The sequence below is a fragment of the Onychostoma macrolepis genome, chromosome 21 (genome assembly GCF_012432095.1).
Source record: "Onychostoma macrolepis isolate SWU-2019 chromosome 21, ASM1243209v1, whole genome shotgun sequence".
NCBI classification, from domain to species: Eukaryota; Metazoa; Chordata; class Actinopteri; order Cypriniformes; family Cyprinidae; genus Onychostoma; species Onychostoma macrolepis.
Window position 1 is genome coordinate 28,815,970 of NC_081175.1, and position 27,906 is coordinate 28,843,875.

The window sequence follows — 27,906 nt, forward strand, 5'->3', positions numbered from 1 at the left end:
ATAAACGCCAGCGGACAAGAGTGTGTCGATGATACAAACACACCAGCAGCTCATTACTAAATCAATACACACACACACACGTAAAACAAACACTCTCTTTCACAAATGCATTAACACACAGACCCGTGTAGAAATCACGCAGCTCAAGGACGGTCAGGAGAGCACACTATTAATTATATGCATGAACACAGAGACTGTATGAATACAAGCAGCCATACAGATGAAGACGGACACACAGACAGACGGGTCTGAGGTCTGATTGCTGGTGGTTATGTATCATTAGCTCAGCTGGGTGTGTGTGAGTCCAATAGAGAGCCAGCAAGAGAACAATAATCACTCACAAACACACACACACACATCAGTAACACCCTATTTACATCAGGTATTAACGTCTGAAACGGATGGTCTGAGCATAAGTGGACAACACTAAATACCAGACCAGTGCTTTTACTGTTAACTAAAACTATTAGAAATCTTTTATATTAAATGAAATAATGCTGAAATAGCAAAGTAAAATATACATATTACATCAAAAACTTAAACCTAAATAAAAAATAAAATAAAATAAATACATTTAAGTACTAAAATTACTGACACTAACTCGCAAATAAATGTAATTAAATATTTGGAAATAATAAATAAAAAATATTGAAAAAAATTAAACTAATTAAAAATGACAAAAGTACATAAAACTACTAAAACTTAAATTAAACCAAAGCTGAAAATACAAAATTAAAAGCTAATTCAAAAGGTTACTAAATAGCATATAAACAATACTCCAATAACATTATTTTAATAGTATATAAATACCAAAATAAACAAAATAAACATACAAAAGTACTAAAACTGAAATATTATAATCTAAATCTAAGTAGAAATATTAAATAAAAACTAATAAAATGACAATCACATAAAACTACTAAAACTTAAAGTACTATTAAAACTGAAAATATAAAATTAAATGCGGATTCGAAATATTACTAAATACTATCTATATGAATACTAAAACAAGATTATTTTAAATAATATATAAATAATACTAAAATAAGCGAAAATATAATAAAAAAAAAGTTTAAGTACCAAAATTAAATCTGAAATAAATATAATTAAAAGTTTAATAGAAATATCATTAAAAAGCTGTCTGACCAAGTGATTTTCATCACAACATTGTGAAAAATATTAACTTAAAGTGCCCCTATTATGGATTTTTGAAAACTACCTTTCACGCAGTGTGTGACACAGCTCTAACTGAATGAAAACATCCTGCAAAGTTTTAAATCTGAAAGTGCACCGTGTATAAAGTTATTGTCTCTCAAAAGAAAGAGTCGACTCTGAATCATTGAAACGAGTTGTTTTTAAAACGAATCCCAAGCCGTTTCATGTTGACGTCAACATGAAACATTAGCATATCGCCCGCCCATTGTTGCGCACGCAGACCCGGGAAAATTTTCGCATTGGTCTGAATGAAAATGCAAATTCATTCTTTGCCGCTAGGTGCCGCTTTTGGAGCATTAAAAGCTTACAAACACTTCTTTAAATGAAATTGACCAATCACCGCAGATTAGCGTCACGCAAAGAAGGGGTTTGGAAAAATGAATCATTGAGCGAATCCTTTGGGAGTCGTTGAGCAAATAAGGTAAAAATAAATGCATAGTATAAGAAAATTAAAGTGTTTTTTTGACCTTGCATGCATGTCAACCTGTTGTTGGGGACTCCCAAAACCACAATATGAACCTTCATTACCCAAAATAGGGGGACTTTAATAAATCATTCATTTACATCTGCAATTCTCTCAAGTGAGACAGAAATGACACGCTACAATAGTTTTTAAGTGCAGTATAAAACATCCACCTCAGTTTAAAAACACTGGACCAATCAGAAGAATCTGGGGGCGGGGCGAGTGTTTATTGTAACATCTGACTGCTATCATATCCTCTTAATATCTCAATCCTGGCTCGGTGTTGATGGTTTTGAATGGTTTTGAGGGCATCTCACCTTGTCGGCATTGTCGGCCGCGAGCAGGTTGGTGGCGAGCGTCTGCAGCTTGTGTTGGGCCATGTTCTTGAGTGCAGCCAGACTGCGGCGGGTCATGGCCTGCTTCAGGTTCACCGCGGGGTGATTGAGGGAGTCCAGAGCCGCGGGAACAACCTCGTCACATGCGTTCAGAATCTCCACCGCCGTTATTCCCATCACACAGCGGTCCAGCGCTCCTAAAAAAGTTGTAATTTTCATTTAATATATGTTAAAGTACTAAAACAACTAAAACTGAAATGAAAATTACTAAAAAATTACATATACATTTTTTCAAAATGACAAAAACAGCTAAAAGTACTAGAATTCCAAAAACTAAAACTGAAGTAAATATAATTAAAAGCTAAATAAAATAAAACCAAAAAATATATAAAGGGAATATATAAAAATAAAATCTAATTCAAAATATTAATACAAACTACAATAGTATATTAATGATATTAAAACAACACTGGTCTGTCTATGCATGCATCAGTCTCTGTATCTGTGTGTTCACCACCAGACAAACCCATTACACTCATCAAACACTGATGCAGCTTATGAGAGAGTGTGTGTGTTTCCTCTTCTACTCAGCTCCCATAATACCCGGCTGTAAGTGGACACATAAAACACTAATGTGTCTAATGCAGCAGGAGAGAGAGACAGAGATTCAGTCGTGTCTCTAATGGGATGCAGACATACAGAGTGGGTAATAAATGATTATTAGGCAAATATCCTCCTCAAAATATACTTCCTCCCACACTCACCATCACCCATATGACCAAAACCTTAATTCAATTCCAAATATGATTTATACAGTGTTGCTATTGTTAACTAAAACTATTAAAGATCTTTTTTGGTAATTTGAAAAAAAAAAAAAAACTCAAATAAAATATAAAGTTAATACTTTATAATAAGGTGTCATTTGTTAAAGCTGCAGTAGGGGCGTGTTTGTTTTGGTGATTTCAAATATCAAATATCAACATTGGCTACCATAAATCACTTAACCCACCTTTAATGTATCAACTAACATGAACAAACAATCAACAATACATGTATTACAGTATTTATCCATCTTTGTTAATGTTAGTTAATAACAATACAATCATTCATTGTTAGTTCATGTTAGCTCACAGCGCATTAACTAATGTTAACAAACACAACTTGTGATTTTAATAATGCATTAGTAAATGCTGAAATTAGCATTAACTAAGATTAATAAATGCTGTAGAAGTATTGGTCATGCTTAGTTCATATTAACTAATGTTAACTATTGAACCTTATTGTAAAGTGTTACCAATATAAAAATTAGATGAGAAAAATAGAAAACAAGTGAAAATGAAAATATTAATAAATACTATAAAATAGTATTACACTTGTGTCTTATATTACATGTATAGTCCATATATAAATAATCCTGTGAACTAAATATTTTACTTAATGAAAGGCACTTCATCATATTTTTATATTAATAACGACTATATAATAGTATATTAATGATGCCATAAAATTAACACTTCTTATTTTACATATATATTAAATGTGGTCATATATATTTTTGTATAATCCAGTGAATTATTATTGTACAATTGAAAGACATTTTACTGCAATGTAGAACTTGATGGACAAAAAAAGATCAGATTATTAATAATTAGAAACACACAATTTTACAATTCTGGCTAATATCAATAACTAATTATTATTTTATGTAAATTTATATTATGGCTGACAAATGTTATGACAGACAAAAATTGTATACTATTTTGTCTATATAAATTACAAATTCTAAACACTAAAAACAATCATTAAAATAAATAAATAATTAATTTAAAAAATAAATACATTTAAATTATATATATTTATTTTATTTTTAATTTTTTAATTTACTAATTACACTTTTTTTTTTTTTTTAAATCCAGTAGCAACCAATATAAAATAAATGTACAAAATCTCTAATCATGGATAAATGAATAACTCTAGGTTTGACAACAGCTTCACATTACAAAACACTAGTGCTGTGTTCGATACAACGATGTATCGTCACAGAGATGTGACAATACGAATATTGATAGGCCACAGCTATCTCTGTATCGATATCAAGGCACGTGCGCAGCAGTGGCTCACGCTTAAGCATACAAGAACAACGTTTAAAATGGAGTAGAAAAGTGCAAGGTTTCTAAAAAATAATGAATAGAGCTTAATATATAGGCTACAACAAGGTTTAATCTGGCCGCAGAGGAACACAACCGGGGTTGCCTGATATAAAGAGACATAATCCCAAAAACAGAGCTACAGAAATATCTACTAAGTGTGTTATTTGTTTTTTGTCAACCTGGCAACCGTGTGTACGCGCGCTCTCTCCACTTCAATATTTGATTCTCAGAAAAGTGTAATTCATCAAGTGTTCACTTAAGAGAGAGAGAGAGAGAGGGAGAGAGAGAGAGAGGCTATGTATGAATTACCACCGTTTTGCCGTGTTTCTCTATTAACAGTGAAGCCGTGGCATTAATTGCTTTAGAAACGATGATGTTACCAGCTCCTTGTTGAGAAAGATAATGTAGCTCTTCAGCGATTAAGCTATTTTATTGATAAAATTGCGGGGCAGCGCTAAAAACAATGTCTGTGCGCGCACAACGAGATCTGTTTGAGTGACTAAACGTGTGCGTTAGATACAGTGAAGACAGCACATTAGTTTAGAACTTTTGTAATAATAAAATAATTTATTTTTTAAATGTAGAGAGTGTGTTGATTTGTGCAATGATAACCTATCAGCAATATAAAGATGATGCAGTCCTGTATCGTGATACGTATCGTATCTTTGCTGGTGATACACAGCCCTACAAAACACGAGTTCAAATCAACAAGACATTATAAATCTGATGAAATCTGGAAAATAGCCAATATATACACACATTACCTGTATTCAATATTAGTAAACCAAGAGGCATCATTGCTAGGCAACCATGAGCGTGACCTCTGACCTTTGACCTCCGAGCCTAGGCTCACCTGTGTCCATCTGCCAGACGTAGACAGACCCGTCGGAGCAGCCCACCACCAGATAATCATCACACGGCCTCCACTTGATGACCTGGATGGGGAAGAGATGTCTGGATGCCAGCATGATGCACTTCCTCTCCCTCAGACTCAGCAGACCGACGGAGTGATCGCTGGCCACCGAACACACGCAGTGCTGCACACGCGTCTGAAACACCACCAGAATAATTACACACTCAGAATATTATCCCAAAATACAAGGACAAGCAGTGCAGAGAGGGCGGGGCTTAGCAATGCAGGTGCTGTTTCTGATTGGTCAAGAATATTATATATATATATTTTTTTTTTTATGGAACATTTTGTAAGAAAACATTTTTTGCATCAAAAAGACACGAGAGCAAACAAACCAACAAAAACAAAAAACAAACAATACTAAACAATACAACAGGGGGGTATGCTTTCTGTTAACAAGTGTGTATATTTATATATAAACTGCCGTTCAAAAGTTTGGGATCAGTAATATTTTTAATGGTTTTAACGGAGTTTCTTCTGCTCATCAAGGCTGTATTTATTCGATCAAAAATACAGAAAAAAAAACGTAATATTGTGAAATCTTATTGTAATTTCTAATATCAGTTTCCTATTTTAATATACTTTAAAATAGAATTTATTTCCGTGATGCAGCACTGTATTTTCAGCATCATTACTCCAGTCTTCAATGTCACATGATCCTTCAGAAATCATTCTAATATGGTGATTTATTATCAGTTTTTAAACTGTTGTGCTGCTTCATATTGTTTTTTGGAAACTGTGATACGTTTTTCTTTCATTCTTTGATGAATGCAAAGTTAAAAAGAGCAGCATTTGTTCAAAATAGAAATGAAAACAGTGTAAGTCTTTACTATGACTTTTTATTAATTTAACACATCCCTCCTGAATAAAAGTATTAATTTCTTAAAAAAAAGAAAAGAAAAAAATTGTACCGACCCCAAACTTTTGAATAGCATTGTATAAAAAATTTTTTTTAAATATATGCTGTTCTTTTTAACTTTTTATTAATCAGAGAATCCTAAAAAAAATATCACAGGTCACAAAAAAATATGAAGCAGCACAATGGTTTCCAACAACGATTATAAATCAGCATATTAGAATGATTTCTGAAGGATCATGTGACACTGAAGACTGGAGTAATGATGCTGAAAATTCAGCGCTGCGTCACAGAAATAAATTCAGAATACACAGGTTTAAATAAAATAAAATAAAATGAGATTATTAAACATGCTAGAGCAGAGATGAAATGCACAAAACAAGAGAAATAGAAATGTTTTAGTCACACACCAGCTAATTTATTTTATTTATCATTTGTAGAATTTTTTTTGAATAGAATTAGCATAAAATATGATGACAACTAATATGAAACTGAGGGATGTGAGAATGGGCGGGGCCTTGCAGCTCAAATGTGGTCTTTAATTGGTCAAGAATGATGGGTCTAATTAATATTAAAACAATATTTTAAACGCTTTACTCTGCACTGAAAAAAGTGCAGGATTCAGAATTTTCACTCAGAGATTGTTAGTAAATTTCACAGATAATGAAATGACAAGCAAGACATTGAATTAAAAATGAAATTTTTAAGTAGAAAGACTGAAATAGTGTTTTCTTGTAAAAAAAAAAATTAAATAAAAAAACTATTACATATTTTTAAAAAAAAAAAGTTATCTATTCAAAAGTCTAATAAAGTTTCTTTCAGAGCTATTAAGTTACATCAGCTGTTTATTTAAGGGTCAAAATGCACGACTTTCATTCGTGGTAAAAATTAAAACCCCAAACGGTCTCTCAGTCTCAATCGATTCTGTCTCGCTTTATTCACACTGAATAAAAATCGCCAAATGCCAACAACATCGAAAAAACACAACAGAAAAGTCAAAAGCTGCCAACAATGAAAGTGGAAATGATATCAGTGCGAATCAAATTAAACTTGACGTAAGGTCACTCAGGGTCTGTCTTACACAACAAATCCTGCAGCAAAGGTCAAGCAGGACTTAAGGAGGGAAACTCGGAGCGTTTCCATGACAACAGCGTGGCCGTTTCTTTTGATTGCGTTTTGGCCTCTTCGTCTGACATTTAGTGCGGAGCGTCTGTGTCTAATTGGTCACCGAGGTGAGACCCAGAGATTAGAAATTCTGCGGCCGTCGAGAGCCGGATGAACTTTTCAATGTCTGGAGAGGAACCTTTAAGAACAGTGAAGAAAACGTGAGCGCTGTTTATTTACCGGTGCAAAACTCACCGTTGTGATGCTAGTGAGTTCAGGGTGGAACTACAGAGCAAATAATGACTGAATATAGATTCCTGGGTCTCGTAGAGCAACAACCTCACTTCTCCTACACCTTCAGACTACTCCAGAAGAAAAAAGACACGTGTGTTTGACAGCTGATGTTCTTGAGGTTTGATGGAGTGTCATGAGAAACCATCACACTTGACCAATCAGAGGGAATATCTGGACCAAGAAGCCCCGCCCACTGAATGTTGAAAGCTATTATACAGTCTTATGGTACATCTATGTTTAATGCGTGTGTTGAGGTAGCTTACGCTGCAGTTTTCCGGAGGCACGATCAGCTGTGTGATTTCTCCTCCGTGAACGCAGAAGATGTGCTTCATCTCTCCGGTGAAAATGTCCCAGATGATGACGGAGAAGTCGACGCCGCCAGACACCAGCGAGCGCTGATCGTAGCGCGGAGAGACCTGGTGTGGGTACAGCAGACACGTCACCTTGTGCCTGTGACCTCTGAGAGTGCGATGAGGAGGCCAGCCTACACACGCACACACAGATCATTCCAAATGAAGGAAAAACACTCAGAAATGTGCTGTTATTGTTAGCATGTTGTTATGGGAATGTGGAGCAGTGGCATCAAAAAAATCAAGAAAATACTGCTGCAGAATACTGTAGTAGTAGTAGTAGTAGTAATAATAATAATAATAATAATATTTTAAAATATATATATGTTTAGTAACATATATATTCATACATACAACACATATATGTTAATAAAATAATATTAATCATATATAACAATACCCTACTAATAATTATATTATAGAATATATATTCTATATATTATTTCATATATTAATAATACAATATTACTAATATTAATAGAATATATATATATATATATATATATATATATATATATATATATATATATATATATATATCATATTAAAAATATATAATAATTTAATAGTAGTATTAAAAGCTATACTAGTGTGCTAAATACTGTCTGAGAGAGCAATGTAAAACAAAACAAAAAATGGTTATTGTCATGTTCTTATATAATCCTCTAGAAACCACTGTTGCAGATAATACTGTTAATAGTAATAATAATAATAATAATAATAATAATAAATAAAAATATATTTATAAATAAATACAAAATTAATATAATATTAATAATATATGACAATACTAATAATAATATAATGCATATATTATTATAAAATATATTCGTAATAATAATAGTAGCAATAATAGTATGCTAATCCTTGAGAAAAGCAAATAATAATAAATTTAAATAATAAATATAAACATTTATGTATTGCAGATAATTGTTGCAGATTGTTGCAGATAATTTTAGTAATAAAATATAAGGAAAATATAATGAATGCAACATTAATATAATACTAAAATATAATATTTAAAAATAAATATATTCAATATTAAATATTATAATGACACTTAATATTAATATAAAATTGAACTATAATAATAATTATAATTATTATTATTGTAAATAAATATGATAAATAATAAGCATGTTTATATATAAAAATAATAATAAAAACATATATATTTATATTCAAACTTAAAATTTGTTACAAATAATATATAACATTATTATGAAATACTAATAGCAATAAGACTGTCTCACCCCTGCGCAGCATGTGTTCTCCCTGCAGCAGCTGAACGATGGCCGTCTGTGTGGCAGGAACGAGCACGATGCTGCCGTCTTCTCGTCCACACACCAGTCGGCCCTGAGACGGGATATACACGCTCGCTGTCACCTTAATGGGCTCGCTAGAGCCGGGCAGGACGCTCAGCTGGTCAATGATGCCGGCCGGAGACGGCATTAACTTATCAAAGGCCTCCTGCAGACTGATGCTGGCCGACACCTGCAGCTCTGGAGGAGGAGACAGAGAGAAAAGCGTGTTATGAACATACAGCAGGACATAAATGTGTTTCTGTGCTGTTTGAGAACTCTCTATTGCAGGGCTGTCAAACTCAGTTCCTGGAGGGCCAGAGCCCTGCAGAGTTTAGATGCAACCCTAATTAAACCCACATCTGATCCAGCTAATCAGATCCTTCAGGCTTATTTGAAAACTACATGGTTTGAGTGTTGGAGCAGGGTTGGAACTAAACTCTGCAGGGCTGCGGCCCTCCAGGAACTGAGTTTGACACCCCTGATCTATTGCAATGCACGCAGGAGTCAGTATCTGTAATACTACAAGCGGACACAAGAGGTCAGTGTGTATAATGCAGGACTGAACGCACACAGCAGAGGGCAACACTGTACTGATGCAAGAGGCTTTCAGATGCAGTTAAAGGGGTCCTATTATGCTTTTTCACTTTTAGTCAGTGTGTAGTGTGTATGTTTGGGCATAAAAAGATCTACAAAGTTACAAATCTCAAAGTCCACTCCAAAGGGAGATATTTCGTTTTTAAAAAATCCCTTTTCAAGAACTACAACGAATGGCTCGTTTGGACTACAAAGTTGATTTCCGGTGTTTGTGATGTCACAAAGCAGTCCATTAGAATATCATTAAAATAAATCCCGCCTACGGAAGTTCGAATGGTTGGCGGGTGGAGAGAACGCTTGGTTGAGCACTGCACGTTTCAAAATCAAAACCCGGTGCGGGTGTTTTTATATCACTGTATTTCTTAAGGAAAATTTTGGATGTCATTTACATTTCATCCTGCATGTAATGTCTGATAAAGCAGCGTTTGTGTACAGCGTTACCGGGGAAACCTCGATCTATACCACTCCAACAGCGCCTCCCGCTGGCAGAGAATTAATTTGCATATATATGCCACCACAAATAGTGTAAATCTGTGTAAATTCATGTTATAATGTTAGAATTAAAGAACAATAAACATACTACCGTTGCACTTATCTGTACATAGTCAATGCAGTTATTTTTAAGCGGTTGTTGACATCCTATCTAAAACGGGATTTAGCCCAAAATAAAACAACAATAACACTACCACTTTAATATGTCTTGCAATATCCGTGCATGCAAAGGTTCTGCACAATCCTCTTGTTCAATATTCTGGAGGTCTGAATTGATATGGCAATATTGACGAACTTGCTGTTTTGGAAAGGGGCGGGGCAGTACTGAAACACCGTCTAAGCTGTTCGCCAATCACAAAGCATTGGAACAGCTAACCAATCACAACACATTTCGTTTTTCGGAAGGCAGGCCTTCATCAAACCCGGAACTAATCGAGCCGTTTGTGTCAGGCTAGGGAGAGAGGTGTTGTAATAATGTAAATTATGTGAAAAATAATGCGATTTTCGAACCACCAAGCATGAGAGCATGTTCTAGTACACCCTAAAACAAAATCAAGACTTTGTACGAGAGCATAATAGGACCCCTTTAAGCAACCAGAGTCACAGTGAACAAATCAACAGCTGTTTGCTACTGAATACTAGCATAGTGCATCATGCATAGGTTATAATGAATACTGCCTAATGCTTTTGGGAAATAGTACTTTGGATGCCACCATGATTAACTGAATTTCAAAGATTATTATGCTTCAGCGTTATTACTTGATCTTCCTTTTTTCATGCGACCTCATTATAAGCATGTTTAACTCGGTCAAAATAATGACGCAAGAGAAATGGTGTTGCTAACTTCAGGAAACCACACTGTTTCTGTTGAAAATGTTTTTTGTTTTTGTTTTTTTTATACAAATGTTGAAAAAAGTGTTACATTACTGTTTATGATATGCAGTTTGTGAAAATGTAAAAAAATAAAATAAAATAGTTACAGCACTGTTTATATTCAGAGTTTGTGAAAACAAATGTTAAAAAAAGTTACAATATTATTCTTAATATTCAGTTTGTGAAAATGGCTTCAAATAAAATAAAGATTAGATGCAATACTTTTTATAACATTCAGTTTATTAAAAAATGTTTAAAAATAATTACAATACTATATGTAATATTCAATATTCATCATTTGTGAAAAAAAATAAATATATATATTTATAATACTAATTTTATAACATTCCGGTTGTGAAAAATATAATATTCAAGTTTTTAAAAAATAGTTACATTGGTGGTTCTAAAATTTATAGTTTATGAAAAAGGCAAAATACAATACCATTTATAATATCCAATTTGTGATTTTGTTTAAAATATTCACAATTTGTTCAAAAAGTAAAAAAAATTAAAAAAAAAAAAAAGTTACAATACTGTTTAAAAATGGTTACATTGATATTTACAATATTCCATTTGTATTTTTTTTTAAATAGTTATATTGTTTAAATTATTCAGTTTATGCAAAAAAATTGTGAAAATATAATAATCAGTTTGTGATAAAAGTTGAAAAAATAGTTACATTGTTTTTAATATTCAGAGCTTGTAAAAAAATAAAAAATAAAAAGTTACAATACTGTATTATAATATTCAATTTGAGAAAAAATGTAAAAAATATTTTAAAGTTAGATGCAAATCTTAAAAAACAATTTCTCATGCTTATTTTTTGTAATGTGTGAGAAGTACAATTTTCAGTTTATAAAAAATATTTTTTCATGTTTTTTAATACGTTTTTTCTTTTTTTGTGTGAAAAAGTATACTATTCTATATCATTCTATATTATACGTGTGAAGTATACTATTCAGTTTATAAAATAATTAGATTTTTTGAATCAGTTAAAAAATATGTTCTCATGTTTATTTTTTGTAATGTGTAAGCATAATAGCATAATATTAAGTTTATTAAAAAAAAATGTTTTTTAAATATTAAATTTACAAAATAATTAGAATTTTTTTTTTAATGTATGTTGAATACAGTTTTACCCGAGTAAACGCGAGTGTTGTAGAGAGCGGTGTACCTGCGGCGGAGGACAGCGGCTGTAAGGGCGATGTTTCTGGGATGCTCCACACCGTCAGTCTCCCCGCAGAGTCGCCCTGGATCAGGAGTTTGTGGAACGGTTCTCTCCGTCCGAAGAAGAAGTGTGTCACAGGCGGACAAATCAGGAGCTGCAGGAGACAGAAACATCAACATCTGCAAACATCCAGAGCTCCAGACAGAGCATCAACCTGAGTCTGCTGGCATTCATCTGACCGCTGAAGCATCTATGAGCCGCTGCTGAACTCTGAGCGATGTGTGCATGGAAGCTGTTAGACATGAGCTTCATCAGAGAAATCATCAGCTCATGCAGGATCATGGCTGAGGAACAGGGACATCAGCCATTTCAGTGATGATACGGACATACTGACGGAAAATGGGCACAGAATGGAGTTGGTTTTTCACCACAATGAGTTACAGTTGATTTAAAGCTAGCGTTCTTCAAACTTGGGTTTGGGGACCCCCAGGGGCCCATAAGGGAGTGACAGGGGGTCTGTGGAAAAGTTTTGAGAACCACTAAAAAAATAAAAAAAAATAAAAAATTATAATGAATAAATAAATAAATAAATAAAATAGATGAAAATGCATAAATCATGAGATAAAAATTAATTATAAAACAGATTAAATATTAAAAAGTAGATTAAAACAAATAAATGGATTGAAGTACATTTTAAAAAATCAAGTAAAATAAATTCATTTATTAAAATATTTTAAAAAATGATTCAAATAAGTAATAATAATTAGGTTGAAATGTATAAATTATATAAAGTTCATTTAAATAAGTAAATAACAGATTTAAATAAATAGATGACAATAAATGAAAAACTGACTAAAATGCATAAATAATAAAAATAAAAATAGATTAGAATAAATTAAAAGTGAACAAACAGATCAAAATGGATAAGAATAGAATAAAACATGAATAATAAAAAATGTATCAAAATAAATGAATGAAAATAATTAATACTAAGAATGAGAATAAAATAAACAAATAAATAATACATTTAATATATAAAACTAAATAATACCATTCTATTGTGGGTAGAAACATGATATAAATGAACACAAATAAAATGTTTTCAAATATAATATTAATTTTTCACAATATAAATTGATCTTTATACATGAAAATACACAGTTGCCTTATAAATTTTAGGTCCCTCGGATGATCATATTTGGGGTTTTGTGTCATCTAAAAGATTTAATCATTTAATCCATCATATAAATTACTTAAAAGTGTGAAAAGATCCATCAAATAAAATCCCTACCTCCGATTTTACATTATATAAATTAAATTGTTTGCTTTGTTTTCTGTTGTTTTATAAGCAACACATTTTTAAAACACTGGAAAATCAGTACCGTTGTTGAAATACTCTAAATCATTAAGCTAAACATACATTATCACTCATACACTGTGATATATGCATGGTCACAAAAAGTATGCTAAAAGCAATAATAATATAAAAAGACTGATAAAAATTCACAATTAGGTGCGAATTATTCTGGTGTGAAAAACTGCAATTTTTAAGAGATTTTACATTCGTTCATAAAAGATGTTTTAATGTAAAATTCCTCTTTGTGTTTTACCATGTCATATGTCTGAAGTGGTATGAATTGAAGTGGAAATGACCATTTTAAATTGATCAATGCATCATATAATAACTGATGTATATCCTTTGAATTTTCAAAGCTATATCCTGTATTGAGAACAGTGCAAAGTTCCACCATTGAGCTTTCATTGATAAACACACACTCACGACACACACGTCCAAACCCACACGTTAAAACATGCTGAACACACACCCAAAAAAACACACAAAAAGATCAGCTGAAGACAACCATAGAGCGACACACTTCATATAACTCTAATATTACATTTCAGACCTTAAAGACCTATAAAAGCCCGTTTCTGCCATTGAATAAAAAAATGAAAAAGGTAATTGTGACTGTTTTCTCACAATTTTGAGTTTACATCTTGAAAATCTGACTTTTAATTTAGAAATGCAAGTTATAAAGTTAGAATTAAGTGATATAAAGTTACAATTCTGAGAAATTGTCAGAATTTTTTTTCCGCAATTGCGATAAATTTTGGCAAATTTCTCAGATTTGCGAGGTTGAAAAGTCAGAATTGAGTAATATAAAGTCACAACTGTGTGTTAAATTGTTTATAAACTCACAATTCTAAGGGAAAAAATTCAGAAATGTGAGAAAAAAAAAAGTCAGAATTGTTAGAATAAACTCAGTTCTGACCTTTTTTCTCACAATTGCATGTTTATATCTCGCAATTCTGACTTTGTAACAAGCATCTGCGAGCTATACAGTCAGAATTGAGATGTAAACTCGCAATTCTGTTAAAAAAAGTCTGAATTGTGAGAATAAATTTAGAATTGTAAGATATAAATACACAATTGTGAGAAAAAGGTGCCAGAATTGTGAGTTTCTTTATTTTTATTTTTTGCAATTTTAAGTTTATCTCTCTCAATTCTGAGGGAAACAAAATTCAGAATTATAAATATAAACTCACAATTGCAAGAAAAGTCAGAATTACATGTTTATTTCATGCAGTTCTGAGAAAAAAAAATTCAGAATTGTGAAATAAAAACTCACAACTGCGAGAAAAATGTCAAAGTCAATTACGTTTTTTAATTTTTTTATTCAGTGGTGGAAACGGGCTTCCATCAAGACCAAATACGCACCTTTTAATTAAATGCATCTGTCTAAAACAAGCTGAAGCGACTGTAAAGAAGCTCTGGGACTTTGCATGCATCTTCACACCATGTGAAGACCAATGAGGGAAGTCAATGATTGGTCGTTTTTAGTGGGAGGAGCATGAGATTTAGCGAATCAGTGAGTGACTCTTAGACAGACAGCAAAAGAGAGGCAGGAACTCCACAGGAAGCTCTCAAGACATCCAATCATATTCACACATGCAAAATATGTGCAATTACTTATTTTTACAAATGTCAAAATAAAATAGATAATGCCAAAATGAAATCTTGCATATTGTGTGATATTATTATGCGTCGAGAGCTTCCTCGCCCCTGCGTCTCGCTGTCAGTTGGGCTTACTGGTGCCTCTAGAGGCCGCTGGATGTATTGCAATTCAGGAGTGTAGAGCTCTGGATCACAAGCGCTGTCAGGAAGATGCACCACAACACACTGCCCCTCCCACCCCTCCTCCAGCTGGGCCGGGGCAACAACAGACAGAGAGCAAATCATAAAGAAATCAAACACGGCACAGATAACACACGAACATACACAGGAGCTGACTGACGAGAACAAAACACAGACAGAACACAAACTAAAAACATAAACCACTGTTCAAAAGTTTGGGGCTATAATTTAACATACAAAACTACCAGATTTCGCTATAAGTTTAATCGCAACATATAATCATTGCAGTAAATAGTGTTCACCGTCTGTTTGATTACACATCATTAACTAACTGCACGAATTTTACTGTACATTTCTGCCATATGGACATTAACTTGACAGTCACCACTGATAAGCTATTCCTTCAACTTTAGCAGCAAATCAGAATATTAGAATGATTTCTGAAGAATCACGTGACACTGAAGACTGGAGTAATAATGCTGAAAATTCAAGCTTTGATCACAGAAATAAATTACATTTTAATATATATTCACATAGAAAACAGCTATTTTAAATTGTAAAAATATTTCACTATTTTACTGTTTTTACTGTATTTTTCATCAAATAAATGCAGCCTTGGTGAGCAGAAGAGGCTTCTTTCAAAAACATTAATCTCACCAACCTCAAACCTTTGAACAGCACTATTTTATAAAGAAACTGAACTTAAACACACAGGACATTTAATGCTCTATGATTGGCTCGAAGATTAACTACTCTTTAAAGTCACATGAAATCAAAACTGATGCTATTTACATTCTTAATTCATGTTCCTGATTCATCAGTGATGTTATTAAATGAAAAGGTTTGTCTTCGTAAACTTGCATTACAACGTAATAACTTGTACTTTTGATTCTCTCAAGACACCTATAATGTCCAGTTTCTACATCTGACTGAATCTGAAGACATGTTTGTAAAGTACGAGTGAGTATACAGTTGTTTACACACACTCTGCTTCCTCATGTGTGTATGTATCTGACCTGTTTGTCGGTGCGGTCCGCTATGCTGTACACCAGAGGAGGGATCGAACCCTCCGTCTTTTTCCCCACATTGCTGCGGAAGTGTTCACTCGCTGGGAGACAGCTGAAACACACACAGACTGATTAGTAGTAGAAGTTTAACAGTTTTTAGCTGTAGATCTGACTGGGGATGCACAATATTATCGGACCGATATCGGAATCGGCCGATAATGGCTTTAAATGTAAATATCGGCATCAGCCCATATGAAAGAAGAAAGTCATATACACCTAGGATGCCTCGAGGGTGAGTAAATCACAGGCTAACTTTCATTTTTGGGTGAACTAACCCTTTCAGCACACAGTCGCAGCAGGAATATACCCCGCTGTCACTTTAAGAGCCGCACGGATCCAATTTACCGTTACACGTGTACTTCTATTCTCAACTCTTTACGTTCATTTATTACATAACTGACGAGGGTTTTACGTGAATAATCACTAAGTGCCACATTTTAACACATTTTTGCCTGCATTTGACCGTTTAGGCGCGCACCTTGAGCTAAAAGATAACTTTATATGTCTGTGTTCTGTTCGTCTCTGAGCAGAGCAAGCTCTCTTTCACACTTTTAAAAACATGAATAAATCTAATATACTTCAATAAATCAAGTAAGTCCCATTTTGCAAAAGTCACGTTACATGATTTTACTGATTTGCATGTGAAATTGGGCTTTTATGGAGGAACGAAGCGCACTGCAGGAAAGTGGGCGTAATGTAGTGCAATAATCATTTTATCTCGATTATTGTATTTTCATAATCGTTGGAGGCCAAAATCGAAACTTCGATTAATTGCACAGCCATAATTTACATATAAAGCAAATGAATAAAAACACATTCTCTTTACTAAGTTATATTTATATCTAAAAGTCATATACAATAAGTGCATATTTTCATTATATATTGTTACATTTAAATGAAATTTACATATAAAATACATAATGCATTAATAAAAATCACAGACTCTTTATTATTAGTCTGCTGTTATTAGGTATGTGGATATTTCTTGGTAGTTTGTGTGCTTATTTGTGTGTGCTGCACAATCCAAGTAAAAAAAATGTAATTGCAAATTTTTCTGATGATAAATGTTATTTAAAATTTATTTAAAAATTGTAAGGGTTTTTAAAAAGCTTTGGAAGATGGTTGGCCATGTTGCATTCTGTACATGCTGCATTTTGTAAATGCACGTTATAAGTGACCCAAACTCAATTTTGTGTGGAGCAGCATTTACTGTGAAACAACACTGAAAAAAACTGAATCATGAGCTGCATGCATGCAAACAAACACAGAGCTGTGCTTCTCTTAGAAAAACATATTTATTTAGATTACATCTTTTGCAATTTAATAATTGCACTAAGCCATATCAGGATTTATTTTGATTAATTGTGCAGCTGTAATAGCTGTTGTGTTGTTGCATTACCTGGCCGGTAGTTTGTAAATGTAGCTGCAACCATCTTCAGTCCAGATTATGACTTTATCAGCAGCGATGAATTCTCCTCCGACCCACGACTGATTGTTCTCGCTCGGGACCGAGCACAGCAGAGAGAAATCACCCGCATCAAACACCTGCAGCACAGGTCAGTATAACTCAAACCATGAAGTGAAGCACAACATCACAACCTCATAATCGCACAAACTCACCCTCCAGTACTTCGAACACACCACCAGCAGCGAGAGCTGTGTGAACGTGCAGAACGAGATGCTCTGGCAGCCCTGACAGTAGATGGGCTTCGACTCTTCCTCAAACACAGGGTCCAGATCCTGCGGGAAACACACACAGTCTTTCATTCTCCAGCAGGACACACTGTATGACACACACATTCTGTCCATCTAAATGGGGTTTCTGTGCAGAACATGTGTTTATTGACAAGTACGGTTGAGTTGAACTGTTCACCTGCATCCTGCTGATGTCAGCGGTGATGAGCCACACCTTAAGAATCCCAGTGACAGACACGGCCACCACTGTGTCCTCTGAAACACACACACACACACACACACACTTTAAATGGTGAAAAACCTCCAGATAGAGGAGTCATTATGGACTGTAGTTACAGGATTATTGCTGGTTATTCTCAACGGACACCAAAACTATTATACTTGTATGGATTTTAAATGTGTAATTTAAGTAATTTTGTTGGTAGATTTTAATTTTGTGGCCATTAACTAGTAGTTTCTCAGTGTTGTAAGAATTATTTAATTGCTGAATATAAAGTAAGTAAAACCAAATAAATAAAATCACATTCTGTCTTTTTTTTCTATTTATATTTACATATAAATATATTTTGTAAATTTCAAAATCATATATTTAAAATGTGTAATTTAAGTTTTTGTATTTTTTGAAGATTTAAATTTTTTGCCCATTAGATAGTAGCTTGCAAGTGCAATAATAATAATAATAATAATAATAAATCACATTCTCTTTCATTATTTCATTATTATTTACATATAAATACACTCTAAATAAGGCATTTTTAATTAAAAATCAATTAAATTTTTTAATTTGTAATTTAATTAATTTAGCTAGTATAATTTAATTTTTGCTAGTAGCTTTCAAGTGAGAAATTATTTTATTGGCAATTGTGAAACTGTGTGTTACTTTCAATATAGATATTTAACATCTATGGGCACCAAAACTGAATTTGCACTATTATTTAAAACATTTTAAGTATACAATACATATTTAAAAAAAAAAAAAAAGAATCACATTCTTTTTATTTATGTATTTCTTAATAAAGTAAATGAATTGTAAATAGGGCATTTTTTAATTTAAAATTTAATTTAAATTTGTAAATGTATTTTTTAATTTGTAATTTAAGGAATTTAGTTGGCAGATTTTAATATTATGGCCATTTGCTAGTAGCTTAAAAGTGTGCAATGATGTTTATTTTAGTTTTTTTGGCAGTTTGAAATTTAATGACATTTAAGACCAAAATATTTTTAATTTTTTACTTTTAGAACTTCACCGAGTACATTATCTGTACACATTCCCCTTTCTTGTTATAAAATGAGATGAAATTATTGTTAGTGGTTATCGACAGTACGTCACAGATGTCATAAATAAACATTAGCTCCTATAATCCTGAAATGCATCACATGCTCACATGTCAAAACAGCAGCGGTTACCTTGCGTGCGATGCGAGCGAATGATGCTCATGGAACTGATCCAGTCAGGCGAAATCTTGGACACGAGCGAGTAAAGGACCTCTAGACTGGTGGCGTCCACTACAAGGATTTCTGGTAATGTCCATGACACAGAAGACGCCCCTCCCTCTGTGTGCCGATGGTGAACTGATAAAACTGTACAAAAGAGAGAGAGTTTTAAGAAAAATGATTCATAAATAAATTCAATGTTTTATTTTTTCTTAAATCTAAAAATGTAAGAACATTTATTTTAAAAAGACACGTTAGCGTTAGTCTTTAGTATGTATAATTATAATATTTTAAATAAATATACCTATTTTTAAATATGTAACCCTGGAGTACATAACCAGTCATAAGGGTCAATTTTTGGAAAATCATTTGAAAGCTGAATAAATAAGCTTTCCATTGATGTATGGTTTGTTAGGATCGGACAATATTTGGCTGAGATACAACTATTCGAAAATCTGGAATCTGAGGGTGCAAAAAAATTAAAATATTGAGAAAATCACCTTTAAAGTTGTCCAAATTAAGTTCTTAGCAATGCATATTACTAATCAAAAATAAAGTTTTGATATATTTACGGTAAGAAATTTTAAATATTTTCATGGAACATGATCTTTAATATCCTAATGATTTTTGGCATAAAAAAAAAAATCAATCATTTTGACCCATACAATGTATTTTTAGCCTTTGCTCCAAATATACTCGTGATACTTATAACTGGTTTGTGCTCCAGGGTCACAAATATGATTCTTTATAGCAGAATATCTATTACCCCAATGCAGTCTTGTTCAGAGAGTGTTGATTCATAAATAAATAATGTTTTATTTTTTCTTAGTTCTAAAATTGTAAAAACATTTCTTTTAGATGCGTTGTTTGCATATAAATAATATATTATTTTTATATATTAAATTATATATTGCACATATTATTTTTTTAAATACATGGTCCTTGGCCTTTTGGTAGCTGGTCTTATGATTTGCAATTAAGCCACATATAGTAGGTCCTTATTTCAATAAGTATGTGTGTGTTACCTGTATTCCGGTGTGTGCACAGGCCAGTTTGGTGAACTCAATACAGCGCCCATCATTGACGTCCCATAAACACATTTCCCTGTGACAAACACAAAAGATGTCTCAGGTGAAACTGCTAACATTTAATGTGAAGAAACACACATTTCACTGTCTGAACGCACTGTTATCTTACAGATTAGCACAGCTTAAAAAGCCCATGATAAACTCTCTCTCTCTCACCCGCTTTCGGAGGCGCTGACGAGGTATTGTTTGTCGCTTCCTGTGCTGGCCTTGGACAGACAGGTGACAGAAGCTGTGTGTCCGAACAGCAGAGCGCGAGGATTGATCTGAACACACAGAGACACACAGAAACTCATCAAACAATCCGGAGCGATTGTTATCCTTCATGACATTCCAGCCCGTGGAAGATAGTGAGTCATATAGCAGTAAATGAGTGAATTTTGGGTGAACTGGCCCTTTAAAGAAAAACAAGCCATGTGTGACCTCGCGTGACCTCTCACCTCCAGCTCTGGGGTCATGTCCCAGATGCAGATCTGTCCATCATGGCAGCCGGTGATGATGGTGGCCAGATCGTCCATCACCAGCAAGCTAGAGATGCAGTGAGTGGGCGCATTGCGGCTCCACAGAACTATGGGTAATACCAGACTGTTTCCTGACATGTTCTCTGTGATACTGAAAAGAGAGAGACAACAAAAGAAAACAGTAATCAGACGCAATCAATGCATTGTTGGAAACTCCAGAAACACAAAAATGAAGAAGTGGAATAACCGGCCTAGATGAACAAACAAAGGCCTGAAAAAAATTATATTATATTATATGTCCATGAATTACATTTCTGAGAAAAAAACATTTATTTATATAACCAAATGCAGAATGTTCCAATAAAATATGCTTTATCCGGAATTTTCGCAAGTTAAAAAATAAATACGACCTCACGTTGTGTCAATCACGTTTACACGCTGCTTCTGAAACTTTCGTCCGTCATAAAAAAATTCGGATCAGGTTCGATTTTCTGCATTTTCTCATCCATAGCAAGCATTTTGATAGGAAAGGATGACGAATATGAAAAAACGCATACAAAAATTCTGGACTCAGTGTGCGAGGACCTTTATAGTCAAGGAAACCTTACAAAAATTATATACTGGAAATTCTTCACCCTAAAAAATAATATACAAGCAAACAAAATGTGACCGATTCATTCATAACAGATTCAGATATGTATGATTATTGACTCCAGATGTCTGGAGTAACACACTAGCATACTACTCATACTATACTATACTCATACTACTTGCAAATTCTCTACATGCACAGAATACATGAAAGAACAGAGAGCATGTTTCCAACTGGAGCAAGTGAATGGATAATGATTGACAAACATCACAGATTAACCTCAAACTGCCAAACCAAAATCAATCAAAATCAATATCCGTCCCTTAAAACAACATGTAGAAGTTGTTAATTTCAAACTCTTTAATTGGATGAAGGGTTCAACATCTTATATTATGAGTGCAGCAAAATTGTAAATTGAATTGGTAATTAAAATCACTCTAGAACGGAATTGAAGCAGAATTGAGTGCTTGTTACGTAACGCACAGATAAACGGACATCAATGATTCTGACTGTAAGTACTATTGAACACTTCTATAAGCGCTAGTCCAATAAAACACCACAAATCACGCTTTAACATTAACCATGGTTGCTAGCTTGTGTTTTAATTTATTATGAAAGAGAAACCTGATTTATTATACCATAATTGTAATCCAAGATCATTTGTATAAACAACATAAAATAAATTATAACATTCCAAAGAGTGTCAGAATTAAATGAGAATTCAACAAGCAATCGGTCATTTATTCTGTATTTCTATAAATAATGCAGATTATTAAGAACACATGACTTTAAATCCTTCAAAACTATTCAAACACACACACAGACTGAAGAAATGCAGAAAGCAGGCTGACTTTACCTGACATGCTTATGTCTCCTCAGATTACACCTGAGCCTGCGAAACACTTGTTTAATTTTCACTAAATGAACCAGCTTCATCCTCAAAGGACTCCTCTGCTGATTTAGAAACTGTAAGACTGTGTGTTTCAGCTCTGCCGTCTCTCTCGGTCTGACAGACTCTCACAACACAACAGCAGACGAATCAAACCAAACCCTTTCAGAGCAATCAATGAGCGTTCATCCATACAGACAGACACAGATCCACTGATCGGAAAACAACCAATGAACTCAAAAGATATCACCAGAACAACAATATGCAGAAATATCAGCTGGTTTAGAGATAAAGAGCATTTAACAGAAGTCCATCTGTACAAAAAGCATCAGTTTTGCTGAAATTTAAGTAAAATTTCCATGCCACAATGCTTTTTAACAAATCACCAGTCATACACAATCAAACAGCTCACAATCAAAGGCAATATTCATAATAAAATAAAACTAATTGCTGCTAAATGTGCTAAATCTATTATAAAACCATTAAAAGATGACCATGGGCCAGAGAAACAAAGCCAAATTGATGTTAGCATCCACTTCCTCAATAAAATCTGACTGATGCATAAATGGCATTAATGTCAAGGCCTGCTGGTTACAATACTGTGGCATTCACGACACGCTAAATATATGAGATATACAGTATGCAACGAGCAAAATACTGTATGAGTCAATGAGAAATCAAAACAGCTGATTCTACCTGCATATACACAATATAATGCATATGCATTGATATAGATTATAAATATGCTAAATTAGTATACATTTCATTTGCTGTAATTGCATTACTATATACTGGCCTATATCCTGCTCTATAAATAACAGCATTAACAACTATGAAACCCATAACAGAATCACTCATTTTGACCAGATCTATTCTGAATATTTGTAAAAATGTAAACTGATTTAATGCACTAGATTCTTCACAATCAATGGCTATTTAATGTTTATTTATTGCACATTTTGGTTTGTTTAACCTATGCTTACAAATGCCAACAATGCAATACCCTCAGCCCTATTAAAAACAATTGAAGATGGTGTCTGGGCCTAAAAATGATTCCAGTATGGATCACTGATGCAGGGCTGGACTGACTGAGACCATGGCTGATGAGGAAACATGTTTCAAAACAATAATTACTGTTGCATAGTAATGCATAGAGTTCATAATGAAACTGTCTCATTTTCACGTCTGTCAGAACACTGACCATCAGCAGTTGATTTCATTCACTAGAAATACTCTCATTTGGGTTGAAAAACACCTGTCTGAACATTTTGAGCTGCTAAAAATGCCTTATATGTGTATAGTGTTCATGTATCTGCTGTGTATAGTGCGCGTGCAGATGTAGAAGTGTATAATATACATGTATGTAACGTGTATGTGTTTGTGTATGATATAAATGTTTGCGTTAACTGTGTGTTGATGTTTGTGTATGTATATCGTGTGTATACTGACCTCTGGCCCGTTTATCAGTGTGTTTATCATCATTATAATGTGACAGCGCGGCTCTATTAGTGTCCGGTCGCGTGACAGATTAAATGTCGGTGTGTTTTACTCACCGGAGCCGCTCTTTATCGTTTCATATTCGTTCTGTCGTTGATTTTATGAAAATAGCGCAGCACCGCGCGTTAATTCCGCAGCGGCTCACTGATCAGCTGACGGGAGCACGCTCGTGCGTCATTGCGTCACGCGGTGACGTCACCACCGCCGCCAAGGCCTCTGCTGCCCCCCACCGACTTTACAATAATGTCTCCATATAGATAATAAATCTTCACTATCATAGCTGCTGTTTCTCATAATAATGTTAATATTACAATACATTTAAATCAGAATATACATCTGGACGTTTGCTATAGCGATACATATTCTTAACTGCATGATTATTTTCATTAAAATAATTATTTTGCTATTTTTATCAACAACAAAAACATGAAAAACTAATGAAAAACAACATTATAACATTAGATAGATGCCAGAGAGAGATTAAAATGTGAAACGAGGTGAAAAGTTCTGCAATAAAAAACAAATAAACAAAAATGTAGTTGATCATTGTTTCTTTATTGTGCACTTTTAAGATAATTTATTACAATGTATTACAGAATTGAATAGCAGTTATATAGTTTTAATGTAGCTGACTGTTGTTTTCATTACAGAACAGTGTTATAAATGGTACAAAACACCCAAATTAACATTTAAGCTTGATTATTTTCACAAATGATCATACCAACTTTTACTGAAGAATAAAATCTAATTTAAAAGAACAATTTATGACAGAAATATAGCTATAGTATGTTTCCATATTAAAGAAAAATGTTATAAACTGTGTGAAACACCCAAAAAACATCTGAACTTGATTACTGTCACAGATTATCATGAGAACATAATTTAAAAAACATATGATGGAACAACAGCCTACTTTTTTAATTGAAGCAATTACAGGTTTGACATGAAAAATGTAACTTTTTAGTAATAATGTCATGTTAATATCAAACATTTCAACATGAGTACAAATGACCTGGTTTTTTAGAAAGCATTTCAAGTAGTAGTAGTTGTAAAAACAAATGAAAGCTTATTTTATATAAACGTGCTACAGAAGGACGTCTGTATTTTATATAAACGTGCTTTTTTCTTTAGATTTTTCAGCATCTTGCTGCTTTTTAGCATCTCGCTCATCAAGTATTACATTTTAAAACAAAGTGTTATAAACTTATTAACGTTCAAAATTATTTTGCATTCCAGTGCACTGCATCTTGCATTTTTAAAAATGAAAAATGTGTTAAAAATGATATAAATATAAAGTACTAAAATTATTACATTTATAATAAAATAATATAATTATTATTTTAAGAAATATTACAATTTTTCTTCCATGTTTTTATTTAAACAGTAAACCTCTTTTGTGCAGAACTTTGGTTGCCAAAAATAAAAGGAATTGTTAAATTTAAATTTGATTACATTAAATGGTTCATTTTTATGCCTTAATTTGATTACCACTGTTTTTGATAATAAATTTGTATTAAATCATAAATTCAGAAAAATTAAAAGACAACACAGAATTTATGGAAAAAAAAAGATTTTGATTATTGCAAAAAAATTATTAAATTCTTAATTATAAAACAAAACTTTTATGAATTCAATTGATTAGCATGCTTTTTTTATTAAAATTAAAGTAAACTTACGTAAAGAAAAAAAAATGATAAAAAACATTGAATTGAGGCCCTAAAAATGTCATTTGTGTTCAACTTCTAATAAACTGTTGTTAAAGCAACTAAGCAAGGCAAGTTTTTACCTTGAAATATCAGTTTCAAAGTACACTGACTTCTAATAAGACGAACGGCTTCTGTTTCTTTCCTACTTTTCATATCAATTAATTAGACATGTTTTTTCATTACTAAAATGTAGTTCAACCATTAAACAGAATCCATTAAAATGGAAAAAATAAAGCCGATTTTGTATGGCTGTATATACTGTTAAAAAAGCTAATATTGAATAACCATGATGCCTCTGTCTCTGGGTCCGTGTATCATCTGATCATTGGTTTTTTGTGCAGCGTCACACTGATTTAACTCTGCACAGCTAAATAAAACAGGCTTGGTGCTGATTAAAATTTCTGAAATAAATATTTCTGTAAAATGCTTAGTTTGCACAGAAGAAAGCCCGATCTAGGACCTGCCCCGTACAGTTTAAGAATCGGTATACTGATACAGCAGCAGAGGACTATTATTTTCTTGAACGGAACAGAGGAAAGACTGATGACGTCACGGGTTCAGATTTGGTTGACCAATCGGCAGAAAGGGGCGTCTCATGACCGCCCACAAGGGGAAAACGAATTTTGAAGTCGTTATCCGTTTTCTACCCCGTGAACCAAAAAATGAGAATCGAGCCAAAATCTTGTTTTTGTGCTTCTCTGAACAAACGAAAAAACGAAAATAGGCGCCGTTTTCTCATTTTTCTACTATCAATATTAAATAAAAAAACGAATGATCAGATGATACACGGACCTCTCTGCTTACACAGCGCAAAAAATAAAAAATACAAAAATAAATAAAAATAATGAAAATCGGATGATATCTTAATACAGAAAAAAAAACTGAGCGGATTTGTTCAAATGAAGTTTATAACAGAAGTACCGTATTGACCCGAATATAAGACGATGTTTTTTCCTTGGAAATACATCTGAAAAAACGCGTTCGTTTTATATTCAAGGTCTAGACTTTGACATGTCAGTAATACACCCACAACAATAGGTGGCGCCAAAAACGCATAAAACGAGTGTGCCATGAAATATGTAATGTACTGTGTGTTGTAAAGATCGCGAGTGAAAACAAAAGAAAAAGAAAAGCTTACAGCGGCAGAGTCGTGACTGTCATGTTAGCCTGATGGGACCAAACTTCCTCTGTAAGTGATTTTCAAACATAAGACAGTACCCAGATTTGAAGACTACAATAAGATTTCACGTCTACTGATAATAACATTTTGGTAGGCTACTATGATAGCCTAATTGTTATATAATTCAGATGGGCTACCTGTTATTTCAATGGTATATCAAAATTTTCCAATGTCATTGTTGGTACATTTTACCAGTATTTACCATACTTTCAAAACAAAAAATAGAATTGGAAAAATATGCAATATGAAAATAATTTAAGAATAAATGTGTTTTACAGAGAGAGAGAGAGAAAAAAAACAAGATTTGGTTTTCAAAAAGCCTTTTTCCAACAGGTACATCTGGAAAAAGGGGGGTCATCTTATAATCAGGGTCGTCTTATATTCGGGACAATACGGTATATTTGAAGAGTTTATTTGAAAAAAAACTGATAATTCCAGGGGTTTTTTTTTTTTTTGGTAATTTTCAAAAATCATGCTTTTATTATGTTATTTTTTTAACCTAATCAAAATAACCAAACTGCAGTTTAATTGAGATTAATTGGAACACACAATGAAAAAAACATGATTTTTGAAAATTGTTAAAAACGGAGTTATCTGTTTTTGCAAATGAACTTCTATTCTGTGTTCTGTGTGAATGTTAATTCCATTCACCACCATTAAGCCTTTGTCTGTTTTCAACAAACTGTCCATCACCGATTCCAAAAACTCATGAACTCATGAATTATAAACTGTCTGACCTCTATGCTTAATGTCTGTGCACCACTATAAAAATGATTTTTTTGAAGTTGTAAACAAAAGAGAAAAACCATACTTGAGTATTTAAAAAAAAACAAAAAAAACAATTACAGTCTTTCTACTTCAAAATGTCATGTTTAATTCACTATTACTCATTATTTGTCAAATTTACTAGCAGTTTCTGTATAAAAACTGTTTCAAAGGCTATTTTTTCAGTGCAGATTACACTGCGGCTTTCAGTAAATTGAATTTCTTGCATTTGCAATTTATAAGGTATTAAAAATATATTTTCAAACATATTTTAATGTAACATGTTTT

At 33.0% G+C, this 27,906-nt stretch overlaps 1 protein-coding gene across 1 annotated transcript in view; it reads right to left on the reverse strand.

The window, feature by feature from the left end:
- LOC131528732 (WD repeat-containing protein 7) overlaps positions 1–22,537 on the reverse strand; it is a 124,867-nt gene extending 102,330 nt beyond the window's left edge. The window contains 15 exon segments of the mRNA XM_058758059.1: positions 1,996–2,210; positions 5,017–5,212; positions 7,594–7,814; positions 8,934–9,182; positions 12,118–12,265; positions 16,264–16,366; positions 17,714–17,859; positions 17,935–18,054; positions 18,188–18,264; positions 19,417–19,533; positions 19,536–19,590; positions 20,469–20,547; positions 20,688–20,794; positions 20,969–21,140; positions 22,438–22,537. Of these exon segments, the coding sequence (XP_058614042.1) occupies positions 1,996–2,210; positions 5,017–5,212; positions 7,594–7,814; positions 8,934–9,182; positions 12,118–12,265; positions 16,264–16,366; positions 17,714–17,859; positions 17,935–18,054; positions 18,188–18,264; positions 19,417–19,533; positions 19,536–19,590; positions 20,469–20,547; positions 20,688–20,794; positions 20,969–21,140; positions 22,438–22,517 (2,085 nt within the window). The 5' untranslated portion in view covers positions 22,518–22,537.
- Positions 22,538–27,906: the final 5,369 nt, after the last annotated feature.